This window comes from Lipotes vexillifer, unplaced genomic scaffold, assembly GCF_000442215.2.
Source record: "Lipotes vexillifer unplaced genomic scaffold, Lipotes_vexillifer_v1.1 scaffold1329, whole genome shotgun sequence".
NCBI lineage: Eukaryota > Metazoa > Chordata > Mammalia > Artiodactyla > Lipotidae > Lipotes > Lipotes vexillifer.
The window spans coordinates 1603334-1623001 of NW_006797566.1; the positions used below are offsets into that span (position 1 = coordinate 1603334).

The following is a 19668-nucleotide window of genomic DNA, read 5'->3' on the forward strand; positions in this document are numbered from 1 at the left end:
CTTGTCTTCCTTTTTCCCTCCCCCCCTCCCCTTCTCAGGAGAAGACTCACCTAGAAGTGGGGAGGGGCACCCCAGCTCTCCAAGACCTGGCGTGTGGGAATCCCACGCAGGGTCTTCCCAGAGAGAGCCTAACGCACATTCTCGGGTCTGGCCTGTCGGCCTTTAGGTGATCTGCTGTCCTGAGGCCTGTGCCCGTGCACAGGAGAACCCCTGAAGTTCGCCTGGAGGAAGAAGCATGCAGGGCTTCCCCAGAGGAAGTGTGGGCCGAGGGCTGTCCCCTGTGGACAGGCAGATGCTCCTGGTCTGCAGCTTTGTCCTGGCAGCAGCTTTGGGCCAAGTGAATTTCACAGGGTGAGTGGCTGCTCCTTAGTGGGAGGGAGGATTGCTGGGAGCCAGGTGACCGGGTGGCCCAGTGGGACCTGATCAAGGTGAAGGGATTCAGGATTTGAGTTCCCATCCTGAACCCACTTCCAACTCTGTCACCTCTCAATTTCATGTGTGAGGGCAGGACACGCAGCTGTTTATTGTCCCTCCCCCAACCTAGAGTTCTTAGTCTGGACTCCAAGGGTAAGCTTTCAGGGCTCCAAGAACCCCCTGAAATCATATGTAAAATTTTTTGTGTATCTACTTTTTTTCTGGAGGAAGTGTTTGTAACTTTTCTCCAATTCTTGAAAAAGTTATAACCCCCCCCAAAGACTATGTACTCCTAATGTATGGGTGTGGTATTGTCTTCCTTTGAGTAAAAATAAGTATGAGTATTATATACTCTCTACAGACATGATTTCTTAGCTCTCCAAAGATCCCGCAAGGTAACCACTCCATAGTATTTCCATGGTAGAGAAGAGGAGACACAAGCTTAGAGAGGGGGTTCATCATCCAGGGTGTCAGAGCCGGTCAGGGAGGGAGCCATCGCCATCCCAGGCTCAGACCCCAGAGGTCACACTGCAGGCTGCTCAGTTACATGACCTCCCCACCCCTCTGGAGGGACAGGAAGGAGCTCAGCTTCCCCCTGTGAGGTAGTTTGAGATTGATCTCTTCCATGTCCTTCGGCTCTTGGGAGAAGGCAGGAGAGGGCACGGGGCTGGGGGCAGACATGGCCTTGGGCCCTTTTATGAAGAGCACATGGGGCCACCATTGGTGCCCCCGACTCCCTGTGTCTGTTCCTTTCTCTCCTTTATTCCTTTTGTTCTCCCTCCCTCCTCCATCCCCCACATTCCTTTCCCATCCTGTTTCCCCTGTCTTAGCATTGGGTTCATCAGCAGCACTGACAGACTTTTTTATATTTAGTCCCCTGGGTGGTCTCTCCTTGGGGCTGGAGAGACCACTGATCCTGGGCTAAAGGGCTTTCGTGCTTTCCAGAGCTACAAGTCCTTCTGCTCAGGGGTCCTCTAGCCTCCCAGCTGTCCTGCCAGGTCCCCGCAGTCTGGCCTCTTTTCCACTCTGCCTCTCCCAAGCAGCACAGTCTTCCAGGAATCCCTCTGAACAGCTCCCTCCACCCTCTCTGTGTCTTTCCAGTGACCAGGTTCTTCGAGTCCTGGCTAAAAATGAGAAGCAACTTTCACTTCTCAGGGATCTGGAGGGCCTGAAGCCCCAGAAGGTGAGGACTCCACAGGGCTTGGGGACGAGTCCTCTCCTCCCTCACAGCAGCCTGCACCTTTGGCTCCGTGTCCTGCTTCCCCCACCCCAAACCTGCCCTCTGGGTGTGTCTGCCAAAGATCACAACACTGTGGAAAAATCAAATGTGCCTCCTCTTCAAAAGAGGTTGGGAACACTCACCTGGAAGGTTGGGTGGCCCTTCTTGGCTTTCCCCTCTGTCTTGTAGGGGGGCTGCTCTGAAAATGGCTGGAATGTCCTGAAGACACATGAGAGGTACATGTATCTCTGGGTGGTATGCCATGCAGCATGCAGACTGGACACATCTGTTTCCCAATTGCAATGGCTTAGCTTGGCAAACCTGTGTTTTATTTGGGTTCATCCCTGTCAGCCTGAGCATTGGTTTCTGAGAACATTTGTCCTCAGCAAGTATTCCACAAAGGAAAACATTTTCTTCAATAATAGAAGGGTTTTCTTTGAGGGCTGTTGAAACAACCTGATATTTCTGGATGTGGCCCAAAGCCCACGTTCCTATTCGTTTGAGTGCCCCTATCAACCAGGACTCAGAAAACTTTATAAGTCTCTCCATTTTACAAACTGAAAAATAGACATGGCAGTCAGATGGCACAGGGATCCAGATCAGGCCTCTCCTACCCCTTTGGGGTTTAGGGGCAGTGATGTCTCCCTCTTCTCACCAGGGTCCTTGTCCATGTTAACATCCCAGATGATGAGCCGTCTCACCTTTAGAAATTATTTTGGGCTCTTTGGATCCAGGCGAAGTTACATTGTGTGAATGAGGCTGGGAGATGAGGTGCTTAACATCAGGGAAGGAAACTCAGTGACTTAGGGATTTTGTTTGTCCCTGTCTTTCTGCTCTGCCTTAGGGGTTTCATTTTGGAACTGGGGCCCTTTCAACTGTATAAGAGAAGAACATCTGGCCCTCCAGGGTGCCTACAGGATTGTGTGATAAACATGCCCATTTTTTTCTCCTTTGTGATCAAGGTGGGCTTCTGGCGTGGCCCAGCCAGGCCCAGCCTTCCTGTGGATATGAGGGTTCCTTTCTCTGAACTGAAGGACATCAAAGCTTACCTGGAGTCTCATAGCCTTGCTTACAGCATCATGATAAAGGACATCCAGGTGAGGTCCTGCCCCAGCGCTGTGGCTGGGGTCTCACTTTCATATCCTGTTTTGGTTTGGGCCCAACATGGAGAAAGAACATCCAGGGCTAAAATGGACATTTTCTTTCTGAAGTTTCATCTGCATTTTTGTGAACCTACCATGGAAAGAATGAAGCCTCACACTTCTCAAGGAAAATTTAAATCTAAGACAGACTTCATAAGTCATAGTATGGTAATGGCAGGGTAGCTTGTGGAGTCCTCTTTTTTTTTTTAATTAAAATTAAAAAAAAATTTATACAATTTTAAAGGTTACTTTCCATTTACAGTTATAACAAAATATTGGCTATATTCCCCGTGTTGTACAATACGTCCTTGAGCCTGACTTGCACCCAACAGTTTGTACCTCCCACTCCCCCACCCCTATACTCTGCACACACACCCCCACAACTGGTAACCACTAGTTTGTTCTCTATACCTGTGAGTCTGCTTCTCTTTTGTTATATTCACTAGTTTGTTGTATTTTTAAGATTACTTGTGGTGTCCTCTTATGGAGGAATTTGTAGTTCATGGCAAAGGAGGAGATGGGAGAGAAGGGAGACAGGAGGAAATAGCTCAGGTCTTCTCTAGGCACCATGGGGAGGGAGGCAGCTCTTCTGGATGGCTCCTTTTGCTTTTCTGACTGCTCCCTCCTGTCCCTGTTGTGTCTCAGCCATTTGATAGCAGGGGATTCCTTCACTCCAGAGAGGCAGGAAGAGGTGAGAGAAGCCGAGTGTGAGCCCTGCTGCGGTTTCCCTCCCCAAGCCTCCACTGCAGGGCTCTCAGTACTGGGGGCCTCTCCCAGGCAGGATTCTGCAAGAGGAACATCTTTGGGAGAAGCAGCTGCAGGCCTGCCCTTGGGGACAGCGAAGGGAGACTTCATCCCAGGCACCCGCCCTCACTTGTTGCTGCACCTTACAGCGTCTTTTCTGAATGTCGTGAAATTCTATTTTAATTGTTCTGTTTTCAAGGGTATCCCAAGGAGTCTCTTTCCTAAATCGATTCTTTCGGGCATCACTGGGTTAGACCTCTCTGGCTGCACCCCTCCACAGACGCTGTCATGTACCTGTAGATTTGCATCCACGTAGATTCCTGCGCAGCAACGTTGTGCTGCAGCTAATCTCCTCTAAGGGCTTTTCGTGTGGGAATACACAGTCCCCAGAGCGCACACACTTGACATCACATACCATTAGGTGTATTCCTTCCCCTGTAAGCACGGGCCTGGGGCACTGCGGTCCATTCAAAGACCTATCTTCCTCCTCAGGCACATCTGTTTCCCGCTCAACATTTCCCTAATTAAATCCCCCACAAACAAAAATGGGGAAACTCCCACAGACAAGAGAGGCTACCACATCAAAAGACTTAGTGCTCAATTCTCATTTTTCACCCTTGCCTGCATTTTGAAGTTTGCATTTCCCTGTTTCTGTCCTGCCCTGGAGACCCTGCAGCATTTAGCAAACAGATACGAAGAGGTCTCTGACATTTTTCTGTTGGTTTCTGCATATCAGGAATGGACCCAGAGGCACCTGTGAGTCTCCCCTGCTTCACCGGCTCCTCTGGAACTGTCCTCTCCTGTCATCCCCGGCCCCTGGATTCCCTTTGCTGGTTGGAAATGGGGAGCTTTTCACGCCCTCTCAGTAAAATGCCATTGACTCCGGGCCCTAACCCAGTCTGGCAGGATTTTCACCAACAACTTGCTCTGTTGGCAGCTCATCAAGCTCTGATTGTTATACTTGAGATCACATTTTGGCTCCCAGGGAGCTGGGGCTGGGAGGAGGCTGCTGTGTTGAGTTGATTTGTGGTGATGATGGGGGAAGGTGTCTAGGAGGAGGGAAGCTCAGAGGTGCTAACAGGAGGGAAGGGCTTTGCACCACTCAGGTTGTTGGCCTCCAGTCTCATGTTTTAGTTATTGACACACAGACCTGGTTGCCTTCTGTCTTCTGGATCACCTCACCCCAGTGTCTGGCATAGTGTCTCCTGCATGGTGGGCCCTCAACCACTGTGTGCTGAATGAATCGCTCTGTTGGCAGGTTCAGGAGGAGCATGCCCGGAGAGAGACCTGGCTAATATGCTGGTCTTTGTCTCCAGAGCCCCCTCTCCTGAGCCCCTCAAGGTACAGAATCATTTGCCTTATCTATCTTTATATTCCCAGCACCTACCATAGGGCCTGCCACTAAGGCGGGGCTTAGTAAATGTTAGTTAACTTAATGGACATGAGAAGGAGAGGGAAGAGGAGAGAGTATGCTTGCTTGATAGTACCAGGCTGAGAGAAAGTGTGAAAAACCTTGGTGCCAGCTTTTACTTTGGCCAGATGCGCTGGAGAATTTTGAGGAAGAGAAGTGCCCCCCTGCCACTCCTGCCTTGTGATCAGAGGGATGCTTGAGATCTGCTTATTCATTCCACCCACAGATAAAGAGATACCTACTGTGTGCCAGGTATTGGGCAAGGCACTGGAAAAACAAAGATAAAAAAATCTAGTCACTGGATCCAGGGGCGCTTGAGTGCTGTGGGGATGGGAGAGTTGAGGGGAGTAAATCAGTGATTACAATGGAGTGGATGATGCGCTGATGGAGTGAAGCAGGTTGCTATGGGAGCGAGTACAAAAGGCACTGCATGTCGCTCTGAGGCCCCGAGAAGGCGGTAATTACGGTGTGGCTGAAGAGCAGGAGAAGGGGGGCCGGGGAGGGGAAGGGGCCTATGATTGGCACTGAGGCCAGACCAGAGCACAAAGGGCATCCTCCACCAGGTGAACAAGTCAAGATAAAATCCCAAAAAGCGTGGGGGAGCCATCGGAGGGCTCTGACATGATCAGATTTGCATTTTAAGAAAAATCCCTCTGACAGTGACAATGTTGACAATGTTGAGGTGGGGACAGGAACAGGGAGAGACTGACAGACAGGAGGGTGGTGAGGAAATTGCAGTGGGCCAGGGAAGAAATTATCTGATTCTGAGTGAGCTGTATTTGCATTTAATTTTTCTTCACCTCCTCATTCTTTTCAGCCCTTCGGTTTTGTTTCTTTTTTTTCCCTGGGATGAGTCACCATGGAAAAGCTTCACTTGAGCAATCAGCTCTGTGGATTTTAATGGCTTTTTTCTGATTACAAAATTAATAAATATTCATGGTAGATAATTTGGAAAATAGGGGAAAGCACAAAGGAGAAAACAAAAATCACCCATATGCTCCGAGCACGCTCTAGAGCAAAATACAATTTAGTGTAAATACTGCTTCGCCAGTTTTCCCCTCTCTCCTGGGTCATTCCCATTAGCACACAAATATAGAGTTATTTCTCTCAGCTTAAAAAGGTCCTCTCTTGATCCTCTCCCCCATCTCCAGCTATCACCCCATTTCTCCTCTTCCTCATAGAGCAAAATTCCTGGAAATATTGACTGTACTTACCATCTCCATCCCTCTCCTCGGGTGGACTGTCCACCGCCTGCTTCACCTCAACTGCCCTTGACAATGTCACACAGCTCCTAGGTCCAACTCAGCAGTCAGCTCTGAGTGCAGTGTCCTGTTCTTTCATCTTTCAGCCTGACTGGTCACTCTCTCCTCTCTGGAACACGTCTCTCCTTCTGGCTTCCACAACACTACACTCTCCTGGTTGTCCCTTCTTACTGGCTGCTCCTTTGCATGTTGTTTCCCTGTTTCCCAGCTCTGTCCTTTGACCTCTCCTCTATCCCCTCATCCAGGATCATGGCACTGAATACCTTCAACCTCCTGAATACTCCCATATTTATAGCTCCAGCCAGACTTAGATATCCGACCTGAACTCCAGACTGACGTATCTGACCATCTACTTGGCATTTCCACCTAGGTGTCTAATGGGCATAGCAAACTTCACAGGTACAAACCTAGCTCCTCTGGCCACTCCCTGGCCTGCTCCTCCATAGCCTTCCCCAACTCAGGAAATGGCAGTGCCATCCTCCCGTCACTCAGACAAGAAACCTGGAGTCATCCTTGACTCTTTTCTCACATCCCACAGAGAGTCCATTAGCAAATCCTACCAGCTCTCCCTTCAAAATATATCTTACCACATCCTATTCTATCACCATGAGTCGACACCCCATCAGCCTTCACCTGGATTATTCTGGTTGTTTCCTAATGGTTCTCCCTGATTCCACCCTTTCCTCCTTATTGCCTAGCCTCAAAACAGCAGAGGTGACCTTTAAAAATATGCAAGTCCTATTATGTCACTCCTCTGCTTAAAACCCTCAGTGTCTCCCCACCTCATTCAGAGTAAAACCCAAAGTCCTTAAGACTGCTGTAAGGCTCTACACGATGCAAGCCCCACCCCACATCACTGGCCATTCTCCCCTTGCTCACTCTGCTCCAGGCACTGGAACCTGCTTGATGTTCCTCCAGCTTGCCTGACCTATTCCTGCTTCAGTGCCCTTGACTAGGATCATACCTCAGGGCCTTTGCACTTGCTGGTCCTTGTAGCTGGAATGCTGCTTCTACAGATATCGGCATGGCTTATTCCCACACTACTTTCAATACTTGATTCACGTATCAACTTTTCACCCTATTTTAAGTTGTACCCTTCTCCTCCCACACTCCCCCAGTTCCCGCCCTCACTTTTCTCCTTGGCACCTACAGCCTTCTAATATCCTATATGATTTACTTATTTGTCTTGTCTGTTGTCTGTCTCCCCTACCAGACTGTAAGCTCCATGAGGGCAGGCAATTTTGTTTTGTTGGCTGCCATATCTTTAGTGCCCAGTGTGTGCTTCACAAACACTGGTCTGTTGGGTAGAAGAGATTAAAAAGTGGGAAAGGTGTTGGCTGGGCGGCAGCTCTAAAGAGGAGAGGAAGACAGGAATAGGCGAGGAAAGGAAGGAATCATGGGTAAGGCCCTGAGGGAGAGCCAGAGTCTGGCTGCATGGGGATAGCGGGCTGAGGAGGGATGGGGGTAGGGGTTGGGAGACAGGGACAACAGAAGGACTAGGCCCCTCTCTTGGTCCCAGGGAGGGGCAGGGGCTGCCTGACTCACCCAAGTGACCACTAATGGGGGTCACCTGCTGTCCAAGTCCTGCAGACACCACTTCTCCCTGGAGGAACCCAGATTTCCTGGTCATGCCCTGTAATGATTATTCCACCAGAGTCCTGGAGTCACCCAAGAGTTACTGTTGTTGTCCTGTCATTGTCATCATCATCATAGCTGGCATTTACTGCATGCTAGGCAGTGTTCTAAACATTTTACATGTATTCACCCTTCTAGTCCTCACAAGAACACTTCAAGTATGTGTGAAAGTATATGGTAACATGACCCCCATTTTATGAATGTGCAGAGAATTTCCTAATTTATGAGACTGAGGCACAGAGAACTTTGTAATTTGCCCAAGTTAGTGACAACGGCAGGATTTAATCTGAGACAGCCTGACTCCAGGCCCTGGACCCTTTACTCTTGTGCTGTCTGCCTTCTCAAGCAGTGTCGTTGTTCGTATGGCGTTTTAGCTTTGCCTTTTGGGCAGGGAAGCCCCGGTTCTGTCTTGAATTCTGAGGGGTCCATTCTAACAGCCCCAGATATGTACCCCCTCACCCGCCATCCAAACGTAGGCATGGACTGTAACTGCCACCGGCCATGCAGCTGCTACTGCAAACGTTAGGCCTGGAAGAGGAGGCCAGGGATGCATGAGAAGAAGTGACTGCCCTCCTCACAGAGCGGACATTAGAGCCCATCTCCTGCCCGCCACCACTGTTTCTGTGAACTTCGTCCATTTTACGTCTGTGGTTGGAGTGAGCTGTGAATGCAGATTCCCCTCAGGCATCATCTTCACCATTGGGGCCCACGGTCCCCCAGCCCCCCATCTTGGAGGTGCTGTTCTTAATGTCCCCATCCTTCCTTGCTCCTGTCATAAATTAATTTACACCGAGGTATTACTTTCCCTGTCAGCTTACGGCTTCCAGGGAGGCAAATGGCTTACTTCTGAGTCTTTTTTTTCTCTGAGAAGCCTGACAGGGCTGTAATTAGGCAAGCCTGCGGCAAGTCTGCATTCTTAGTTCTCCCATCCCCTTACCTCAGCCCTGTGAAGGGAGCAAACATCTGCGTATTCTTCAGGCCAGGGTAGATTAATGTTCCTGGAATCAAGGGCCCAGCTGTGAGGGCTGAGCATTCCCAATTTGTAAGCTGGTGTCATATCCATTCACAAGGCTGTGAGCGTGTTTGGAAAGTTATTTGCAGTTTAGTGCCGACTTCCCATTTGCCTCCAAGCTGTCGTGTGGAACAAAGGACAGCCTTATGGGAACTCTCTTCCTGTGGGTGTCCCTGAGCTGTGGGGAAAGAACTGGGTCCTCAGGTCCTATCTTCCCAATTTTTCTTCCCTCTCCTCCACCTTCACTCACCACCTCCATCCCTAGGAAGTTAGATGTATGGGCCCTTTAACTTTACGGCGTTGGGGCCCTGACTCCGGGTGCGTTGGCCTGACCTGCTCTCTGCTCTGCAGCTGCTCACTGCAGCTGGTCATGCCCGGCCCACAGTGAGGGACACACATTGGTCATGGAGGCTGCTGAGATTTCCGTTGATTTTCTGGGAAGAAGACAAATTTCCTTTGTTAGAGCTTCCCAGGCTGGTGCTTGTGCCAGTGAGGATCAGGGCTCCTCCAGCCATCTCTAACTAAACCAGCAATCCCAGGTTTGCCCAAGTGGGAACGTCCCCAGCCCAGCGAGTTCAGCTAGAGAACATTGCAATTACAAATGCCTAGCGTGTAGTTGGTGCTCAAAAAGAGAATGAAATGAGCCCCAAACATTGACTTCCACTCCCATTTAAAAATCTGTGAACTTGAGGGTTGTGAGCAAGCTGACAGGGGCGATGGGGTGAGTGTGTCATCTGATAGTGGCCTCGGCTGCAGTGGGGCGGAGGCGGGAGTGTCTCTTCCAGCCCTGGGACTGAAGGCGCCATGGCTGCTGCTTTATTTTTAGCCATTTGGGTGTTTTGTCTTTGTTTTAGTATTATTTATTCATTTAGGAGATTTTCCTTATCGAAGTAGTGTGAGCACGTTGCCAAAATGCAAAAATAGAGAAAAGAAAAAATTGCTTGAAATCATAATCTTTCTCTCCTAACAGGCATGTTAGCATTTTGTTTTTTTTGGTTTTTTGACATTTTACTGTGTTGTTTTCCTATGCTTGGGGTATTGCCTTTCCATTATTTTAAAGCATTTTTAAATTACAAGAATAGTATGATGGACTTTTCACCTGTTGTTCATATTTTATATGTGTGCTTACTCTTTCTCTCTCTATGTACACACACACACACACACACACACACACACACACATAGACGTGTGTGTGTGTGTGTGTGTGTGAGATTCTTATTAGCTTTTAGTTTTGATAGCTAGCTGGCCTTAAGGAACATAATGTTAGAAACTAGGATATCTGGGTTTTTGTCTCACCTCTGCCCCTAGTTAGCTTTGCTATTAAGTCTCTTTACCTCTCTAATTTGCTTTTTCTCTAAAACATGAATAGTTAATTCTTGCCCTGTCATCAGGTCATCCGACCAGATCAACCCAGATGATGAGTATACAGATGCTTGGTTAAACTAAAAGACTCTGGCCTGAAGCAAGGCATTATCAGGATTTACTTGTGACCCAGAGCTGCAAACCAGAGTGACTCTGGGTTGATGGCCTCTGCTTTCCCAGCACCCCTGTGGCAAAGGGGCCCAGGCACCTCCCATGCTGCACAGGCAGGGCTGAGTCCTGGGGTGCTTTGGTCCCTGGCTGTCAATGTAAGGGTATGAGCTTAGGGTGAAGGGCACCTGCCCACCTCACTGAGTCCCGAGCTGGGAAAAATGCCCCAGGATGATGTGGGAGGTCAGTTCAACCCAGGCACTATACTGCCCTCTCTGTGGGAAGTACCACTTGAGGATTGTGTGCCACTCAAGGAAGGACATTACTTTGGCTCACCTGTACTTGTGTTTAAGAGGCAGTTAAGAAAGTGAGTGACAGACTGTTGGCACATTAATTATAATGATTTGGACTGGCTTTTCGAATGGCTTGGACATCAACTGCCTGGGCTACTTCCTGGGGCAGAGTGCATGCTGTGGGTCAGGGGAGCCCTCTGCTCCCCCAGGGGTCAGTGTACATAGTTCAGCTTGGGCTTTGGCTCAACAGAGTGTTCACAGAGGACAAAAGCAATGTTGGCAGTAGACCATGAGCATCTTTTCCAAGACACTTTTATATCTTTTATTACATTTTATCCTTTTGAGATGGGCAAGGCAAGTCCCAATTTTAAAGCTGAGGAAACCAAGATCAAGGTTCCACAGCAAGTTAGTGGCAATGGCACACTTAGAACCAAGTTCTCCAGACTCCTTGTCCTGTGCTCATCTGGGAAATGGCAGCATGAATGCCAGCTTGCCAAGCGGAAGAATCACCCAGCAACCTGGCATCTCCTCGTTTTGCGCAGTTCACACTCACAGCAGCTCATTCTCACATGTCGATGCTGTGTTTGTGCAGCCAGCTGAGGCAGGGCTCAGAAGAGACATGCCTGGCCCAGGCTCCTCTTCCCTTCCTAGGTGCTGCTGGACGAGGAGAGAGAAGCCATGGCGAAATCCCGCCGGCTGGAGCGCAGCACCAGTAGCCTCAGTTACTCCTTGTATCACACCCTGGAGGAGGTGGGTCTGCCGGGTCAGGCTCTGGACTCTGTTGTCCTCTTGAGCCCTCAGGGTCTCCAGCCTCAGGACTCTGGGGTCTACAGGAGACTGTGAGCTGACGCTTGGGGAGTGCAGAGCACACACTGGGCGACAGGAGGTAGACGGCTCAAGGAGGTCCAGAAGCCAGGATTCAGATAGAGGGGACTGTGGCCTGGTCCAGAGCAGGCGTGGGACTGGGGTAATGGGTCTGCAAGGTGGAACACTAGAGCAGGGATCCAGCACCGGCCAGAACAGAGCAGATAGAGGCACCTTCCTATCTGACATTCTGGCTAGGGATCCAGGGGTCTTAACCTCTGAACGACCATTCCTGTGTTAAGTGACCCCAGCTGTGAGTACTAGAGCATAGAGGAACAGGAAGCTAGGCATGTTAGAGAGCCATTTTGTAGAATTAAAGAGTTGCGTTCAGCTGGAGAAAATTTATGATTACAGTTACAGCCATTGAGGGCAGGCATGACTGATTGTGACTTGTTTATAAAAGTAGAATATGCAAGAAAAGCATAGAGACGCCCAGTCAAGAAAGAAACTCTATCCACCTGCCGATGCAGGGGACACGGGTTCGTGCCCCGGTCCGGGAAGATCCCACATGCCGCGGAGCGGCTAGGCCCGTGAGTCCTGGCCGCTGAGCCTGCGTGTCCGGAGCCTGTGCTCCGCAATGGGAGAGGCCACAACAGAGAGAGGCCCGCGTACCTCAAAAAAAAAAAAAAAAAAAAAAAAAAAAAGAAAGAAACTCTAGGCACACATCCTATTTCCATGTAAAGGATGACATTATTGATATTGTCCATCTATTATTATCATTATCACTCTCCCCATTTCATGAAGTCCATTAATAGAGGATCCATTTTCTTTCGTATATTTGTTAATTTAATTATATATTGGAAGAATAAGAGAATGAATTAGTATATTCCATCAGTATTTACTGATGTCAGAGATAAATAATCCTGCCTTCAAGTGGCTTAGAATCTAAAAGGGTCAGGATGACTAAAAACAACACTGCAAGGACTGAGATCTGTCAAATGGATTGAATGGGCCAATAAAATGGAAACAAGAGAAACCTCCAACCAGAGAGAGCCGTGCAGGCCGACCCTGGGGACTGAGTAGGCGCAGCACATGCTGCTCTTCCAGGCAAGGCTTAGGAACAGCCTGGGAATCCAGGCTAACCACAGCTCCTGCCTTAGACCCAAGGTAGTCTTTGATTTTTGTGATACTTTTAGATCCTCAAGGGAGGTGGGAAAGCATTAAAGAGGGTGGGATGGGACAAGGAGAATACTCAGAGAGATCCTGGGATTTGCCCCCTCCCTGCTTAACTGCCCATCTGAGAAACTTCATTCCTTTCAGATATATACCTGGATCGACAACTTTGTAACTGATCATTCAGATATTCTCTCAAAAATTCAGATTGGCCACAGCTTTGAAAATCGGCCCATTCTTGTTCTGAAGGTAAAAGCTAGCAGTGTTGACCACTAGACTGTACAGTGAGTGCCTCTGGCATAAGTTGAGCTCATATGGGGTTGTGGCTGGGTGGGAGTTTTAGAGAGAGAGATGTGTACACTCTTGTCCCGAGGTGACCCACAAGCTTTGGGATGGTGGTGTTCAGGGACCCACCCTTGTAGGTGTGGACAGGTGGTAGTGCAGTGACCTGGCATGTCTGGGTCAGGAATCTGGTGGGAGGGTTGCTAAGGAGATGGAACTGCAGAGTGGCAGTCATCACCTTGGACTTGGGATGTGAGTGTGAGTGAGTCAGCATTCTTCCTGTTACCTCAGTTGCTTCATCTGTTCAATGGGAAGAGCGCTGTTCAATGGCAAGAGCGGTACCCAGAGGCTTCATTTACAACAACTGAAGTCATCTGGCTCAGGCAGCCCCACAGATAGGCCTGAGTCTATGAGGAAACCTTTCAGCCCTTCACAGGGGCCACTGGAAACAGAGCTCTAGTAAACTTGGCAGCAGCAGTGCCCTTGGCCATGAAGGAGGCAGGATGGGTGAGAGTGTGGAGCCTACGGGAAAATGATTCTTTGTGTGTGCCCTAAAGGGCACTCAGGAGCGTGGACCACGCAGGGCATTTGACATCCAGCTCTCAGAGAAGACAGGCACTGCAGTCCTCAACAATGCCCTGGGGAACTCTTCTGAAGGGTCAAGTGGTCTCATCTAGCTCGGGACCTGACTTCGCCTGTGCCTGCTTTGATTTCCCTTAAGGGCTGTCTGTGTTCCCCCTTTAATGCTAAGACGTTGCTACTCAGTGCTGTCCTTGGACCAGGAGCAGCAGCATTCCTGGGAGCTTGTTAGAAACTCCCAGCCACACACCCCTTTCCAGATCTACTGAATCAGAATCTGCATTTTACTGAGCTCCCCGGAGGATTCATGTGCCCCTCAAAGTTTGAGAAGCACTAGTCTAAAATACTTTCAAACTTGGGAAATTCTGTGCCTCTGGCTGGATCACTTTGCTCTCCAAGAGCATCACTGTGTCTCCAGGGCACCCCCACATGTGTGTACTTTCTATGGGCTCATGCACAGGTACCTCCACCTACAGCCCCCCTCTCAGGAACATGGGGCCGCTCCAGGCAGTGAGGATACGTCTGAGGCCTCCTTCCAGGCAGTCTAGGGACAGCCCTGTAGCTGTTTTGGTTCAAACTTGTATGGGGTCCGGTGTTTTTCCCCAGTTCAGCAGTAGAGGTTCGCAGCGCCCAGCCATCTGGATTGACACTGGAATCCACTCCCGGGAGTGGATCACCCATGCCACTGGCATCTGGACTGCCAGGAAGGTCAGCACGGACCATGGGGGCTGGGCTGGGGGAGTGGGGGCTGCTCAACTATTTAAGGGCACCTCCAGTGGAAAACTTAATTCGTGGTTCTCCTAACCCGGGGGCCTGTCTACGCTCCTGCCCTATGGAACAGCTGCCATGTGCTCTGGCCTTTTGCAGCACAGAGCCCCCAGCTGTCCTCTGCCTTCTAGTTGTTTAAAATCCAAGCCTTTGGTTCTGCACAAGGCTGAACCTGATGACTGATGCCACCCCTGCCTGCAGCCACTGGCTGTACAGATGTCCTGCTCTGCTTCGGAGGAGAGCCCAGCAGGGCCTCCTGTTCCTCACCCTGTCCCCACCCTGCCCTTGCTTGCAGATTGTCAATGAATATGGCAAAGACCGCATCGTGACAGACGTACTGAATGCCATGGACATCTTTATGGAGATTGTCTCCAATCCTGACGGGTTGGCTTATACCCACAGCATGGTGAGAGTACCTGAGAGGGAGGGGGTCAAGGATCAGGGGTCAGCTCTGGGGGAATGGAGGAAAGGTCACCGTGGCTTTGGAATGCTTGGCTGAGGTTCCCTAGGGGCAGGCCCCGCGGGGGCTCCTTGCAGAGTCTTACTGAGGCAGGCTCAGATACTGTAGCTGCAGCTCTTGCCCTTCAGCCTCCCTCTTGCTGCCACTGTTGATTGACTGTGCTTGGGCCTCTCTCCATACCCATGTTTAACCTCATAATACCCCAGGTTTAACCACAAAGCATCTGATCTGCAGCCTTGGCCCAGCCCCATGCCAGCCTCATCCTGCCCTAGAGATTCCTTCCTTTTGCCCCTCCCTGGCCCGCCGGACCCCGCTTCCTAGACCAGGATGTCAGAGGCTCCCACCCAGGAATGGGCCCAGTGAATGAGGTCACCTGCCCCGCGCTTTTTCAGAACCGCTTGTGGTGGAAGAACAAGTCCAGCAGACCCTGAATCTTCTGCATTGGTGTGGATCTTAACAGGAACTGGAAGTCAGGCTTTGGAGGTACTGCAGTCTGCTGCACCCGGGGGCAGGGCTGGAGAGGACTTGGTTCCTGGCACGTCTCCCACACAGTCAGATTATGTTGACTCATAACTGGGGAGGCAAAGCAGTTAGCTAATGCAAGTGAGTCATGGCCAGGGACAGGCAGGCACATGCCTAGGATTGGCCGTGAGGTATGGGGAGAGGTTGCATATGTCTGTTAAATGTATTCATATACTAAGCCTTCATGGGAAACAGCTCCTTGCCTGGGGACTAACTGCAAGGGTCAGATCCTAAATATGGCAGAGAAAGGCTTAAGGAGGTCCAAAGTAGTCTTGCTCATTGTTCAAAACCCAGAATTTGTGGTGCCCCACCCAAATATCTCTAGCCCTTCCTTGAATGGAGCATGCCATAAGAAAATGCCTCCAAATTCATTCCCTGAGACCTGTGACCCAAATTTTGCCCTCTGGGGAGGCCAGAACAAAGGTTTAAACATAGAATAAGCTAGTTCCTTATCATTAACACTGGCTTGAGCCTGGCTTTTATTTTTGACCCAATTACTTTGTGACCCTGGGCTGTTGGACTGTTGTTTACCTGCAGGGTTGTATCCTTCAAGGGAGGGGTAGGCAGCTTCCTTCTGAGTTCCCTTGGTGTTCTTCCTGATTATCTCCCTTGCCACGCAAGGGGCTTAGGGACTAGATGGGGAAACTGAGGCTTCCAGAAAGCCCAGAGATGAGTATGTGGACCCTGGGAATGCAGCAATTTGATGGTTGGGGTTCTGGGTCTAACCAGGAAAGTCTCCAAAACAGAGGGGTGTATGGGTACAGCCCTCAGCCCCCAGATATTGCTCCCACACTATACTGGGGAATCAGGGTTTGGCTCCACAGGAGACGATGCCATGCTGTTGGCTGCTCCTACCCCCTCGCCATGCTGTTGAAAAGCAGACCTGCAGATGGGAGGTCAAGCCCACGAGATAGAACATTCTAGATCTGGATGCCCATTGCTTTGAAAATCTGATTTGAGTCTGTTCTCATTGAAAAATAAGGACAGCTCTGAAGCATACAGAGCGAGGCCACCAGCCCACAGTGTAGGGGTTGCCTGAGAGTCTGGGGCTGTGTTTTAGCTGCTTGTGTAAGGGAACACAGCCACATAAAATTAGGTGTTTCCACCTCCAAATAACCAGACGTCTGCCCCCAAGAGGGCATCCACGTGGGCCCATCAGAACTGGCTGAAGGGAGTGCCCACGTACCCTGAGACAGACTGGCTAGAAGAAAGACAAATTACCTCTTAAAGAAAATAACTTTTGTGAGTTTCACCACAGGAAAAAAAATCAGTATATATATATACACAATGTAAAAAAAAATATGTGGGAAAAAAGCCCAGAGGGGACAAAAAGCTCCCATAATCCCCCTGCCCAAAGATTACTGCTTTTAATAATTTACCATGTCCTTCCAGTGAGTTCCCCTTGCTACAAATTACATTTTTAGAGAAGGAAAAATAAATAGCTAATGAATCCATTAGCAGGTACTTGTGAAACAGGCAGGCTCAGAGGACTTTGACTGTGAATGTCAGAGGCAGACAGCTAATTCCCATTTGGTCAGGGGAAGATTAGTTGATTCTGACTAGCTCAAACCAGAACTAACGGCCTGAAGTGTTTCTCCATATTTGGGCAAAGCCACCTGGTCGTTGGCAGGGGAACCACTTTCCATGCGTGGGCTGCAAATGCAGACAAAGCTTGCAGCCTCCCTTGCTCTGCTCATCTGTTGCTATTTGTCATTCATCAAGTGTAGCAGGTGCAGAGGCTCCCAGCAGACACAACAAACAGGGCCACTGTTAGCTGGGCCAGCTCCAGCCTGTGAGGCTGCTCCTACCCCCTCGTTTCCTGCAGGCACATCCCCTTCTAACCAGGGTCAGTCCTTGCCCTAGGCAAGGACCCAAAGACCAAGAAGAGATGTGCTCCCAGGTGACAGAATTGCTTCTGGGCCTGCCTGTGGCCAGAAATAGCGAGTGTCTGGTTAGTGACTCGGGGGAAGATTTTGTTTGTGGTTTTATTATTGCCTTAATTTAATTGCTGCGTAAAGAGTAATCTGTAGATCATCCCTCCCACCCCGCTGCCCTCACCTGCACCCTTGGGGAGGACCTGTTTGCTGCAGTCCTAGAGCAGCATCTGAACTGGTGGGCAAGCCTCCCAGCTCTCCGGCCAACTCACTGCCCTGAGGGGTGCTCTGGCATCCTCAGGAGGCTTCAGAAGTTGGGGCAATCTCTGGCCTCTGACTGGGCTTCTGTGCAGTCATTTCAGGGAGGAGGAGTGAGAGCAGGACCTGGGATGCTCTTTCCAGTTGTGTTCCTAACCCACAAATCGTGGCCAGCCCAGCCTAGCCCTCCATGACATGGCCCTTGGGGAGGGGAGGAAAACAGAAGAGGAAGAAAAGAGATGGGGAGCAAAGAGTCTAGTAGGAGATGGGAACAAATTAAACTTGTGAACAAAATAGAAGCACAGCTGCTCTCTGCCCTCATCTCTCCAGCTTAGGTCCCCAGGAAGAATTTTCAAAGACTCTTTGCATCTGTGGTTCCCAGACCAGCCTTGGGCAACTATAGTGATCTAGTCTCTCTTTTCCTCCAAGTTCATGCTGTTCTTGGGCTATGGCTGTGGCAAAGCTTGAGCAGACAATAAGTCTGAGCGCTTAACTGACCCAGGCCTTTCCCATGGCAGTGGAGGGTCAGCAGAGAAGGATCAGCTCAAAGGGGTCACTGCTCATAGGGGAGGCCAGGTTGGAGACCTACTGGCAACTGCTGAGGCAGGCCTGTCTTTCTAATGGAACCACAGTCAGGACTTAACCAAAGGACAAACCAAGGGAGCTCCCTACAGGGCCACAGAGCTGCTGAGTCATGGTGTGGCAACACTCCTCTGATGTACTAGACTAGGGTATGAAGCAGTAACAAATATCCCTCCAAATCTCAGTGGCTTAACACAATAAAAATTTATTTTTCATGCATACAAAGTCCAATGTGGGTAGGTGACCCTCCTTGACAGCTTTCTTCCACTGGTGACAGAGGGATCCAGGACACTTCTCCATTTAGAGTTTTTTCCTTCAAGCACACAGACAGAAGGGAGTGTTGAGAAGTCGCACTTGCTCTTAGCCTCCAACTAGAAGTGACACATCATCACTGCTCACATTCTCATTGGTCAAAAATAGTCACATGACCTCAACCAAACTGCAAAAGAGGCTAGGGAATGTAGAGGAGTACAGTATATTTTGTGAGCACTAAGTGTCTTTCCCAAGCCTGGGAATTTGAACACTTTGGGTGCTTTGATTCTACTTCCAGGAAATGGTTCTAACAACAACCCCTGCTCAGAGACTTATCATGGGCCCTCCCCTCAGTCAGAGCCAGAAGTGGCTGCCATTGTGGACTTCATCACGTCCCACGGGAACATCAAGGCTCTGATCTCCATCCACAGCTACTCTCAGATGCTCATGTACCCCTATGGCCACTCTCTGGAGCCTGTTTCAAACCAGGAAGAGTTGGTGAGATTGGCTGCTTAGGGCTTGGGGGAGGCATCGAGCAGACTCCCAACAGGCCCCATGGTAGGGAGTGGGGGTGGGGGGACTTGTTCTCACATGTGATCAAGTTCAAAACTGGAGGTGCTGTGCTTCCTTCTCACAAGAGCCATCTACATGTTCAACTTCCAAGACTCTGAAGTCCCTGCTTCTCAGCAGCTGGTGAGGGTGTGGGAGTGTGGGGAGTGCCGGCATCTCACTCTCTGGATTTAATCTTGCAGTACAGTCTTGCCAAGGATGCAGTGCAGGCCCTGTATGAGGTTCATGGGATCGAGTACATTTATGGCAGCATCAGCACCACCCTCTGTGAGTAAGCCTTCCCTTGTCTGTTGCTGCTTCAGGCACCACATCCACCTAGGGTCGGGCCAGGTGCAAGCGCTGACTGGCAGGCCTGGTTGGCCACAGGGTTGTGCCATAGATCTAGCTGGGCTGGGCCAGAGCTGATTTCCACATTTGAATAGAAGGGTGAATGGTGGTACCCAGACACAGACACCTGTTTCTTTGCAGCATTAATTAGTGCCTATATCCCAATGCCTGGGTTACTGCAGTGTTCTTTGAGGGTAAATATCCCAAGTCTGGTGGCCTCCAGAAGCTTTCTTTTTGCCAGGGCAGAGATTGGGCTGGGTGAGCAGCGTATGGCCCAGGTTGAGGCCTGGGCCAGGAAGCTTGGTGTGGTCTGGAATGGGTGGGAGTTTGAACCCCAGGGCCCACTGTCCTCTCAGGATGCCTCTGTACCATGTGACCACACCCTGTTCTTCCTTTTGGGGGCATTTCTTTGCCCTTTTGTATCCAGATGTGGCCAGTGGTATCACTGTCGACTGGGCCTATGACAGTGGCATCAGGTACTCCTTCACCTTCGAGCTCCGTGACACGGGGCCCTATGGCTTCCTGCTGCCAGCCACACAGATTATCCCCACAGCCCAGGAGACGTGGATGGCCATTCGGACCATCATGGAGCACACGCTTAATCACCCCTACTGA

General features: G+C 50.1%; 1 protein-coding gene across 1 annotated transcript; it reads left to right on the top strand.

Annotated features, from left to right (window-relative positions):
* Positions 1–235: 235 nt before the first annotated feature.
* CPA5 (carboxypeptidase A5) lies at positions 236–19668 on the top strand. Its single transcript, XM_007469715.1, is given in 11 exon segments — positions 236–351; positions 1516–1597; positions 2596–2730; positions 11254–11352; positions 12727–12828; positions 14047–14148; positions 14504–14614; positions 15061–15151; positions 18455–18654; positions 18909–18993; positions 19481–19668. Coding segments are annotated over 11 exon segments (1311 nt in total).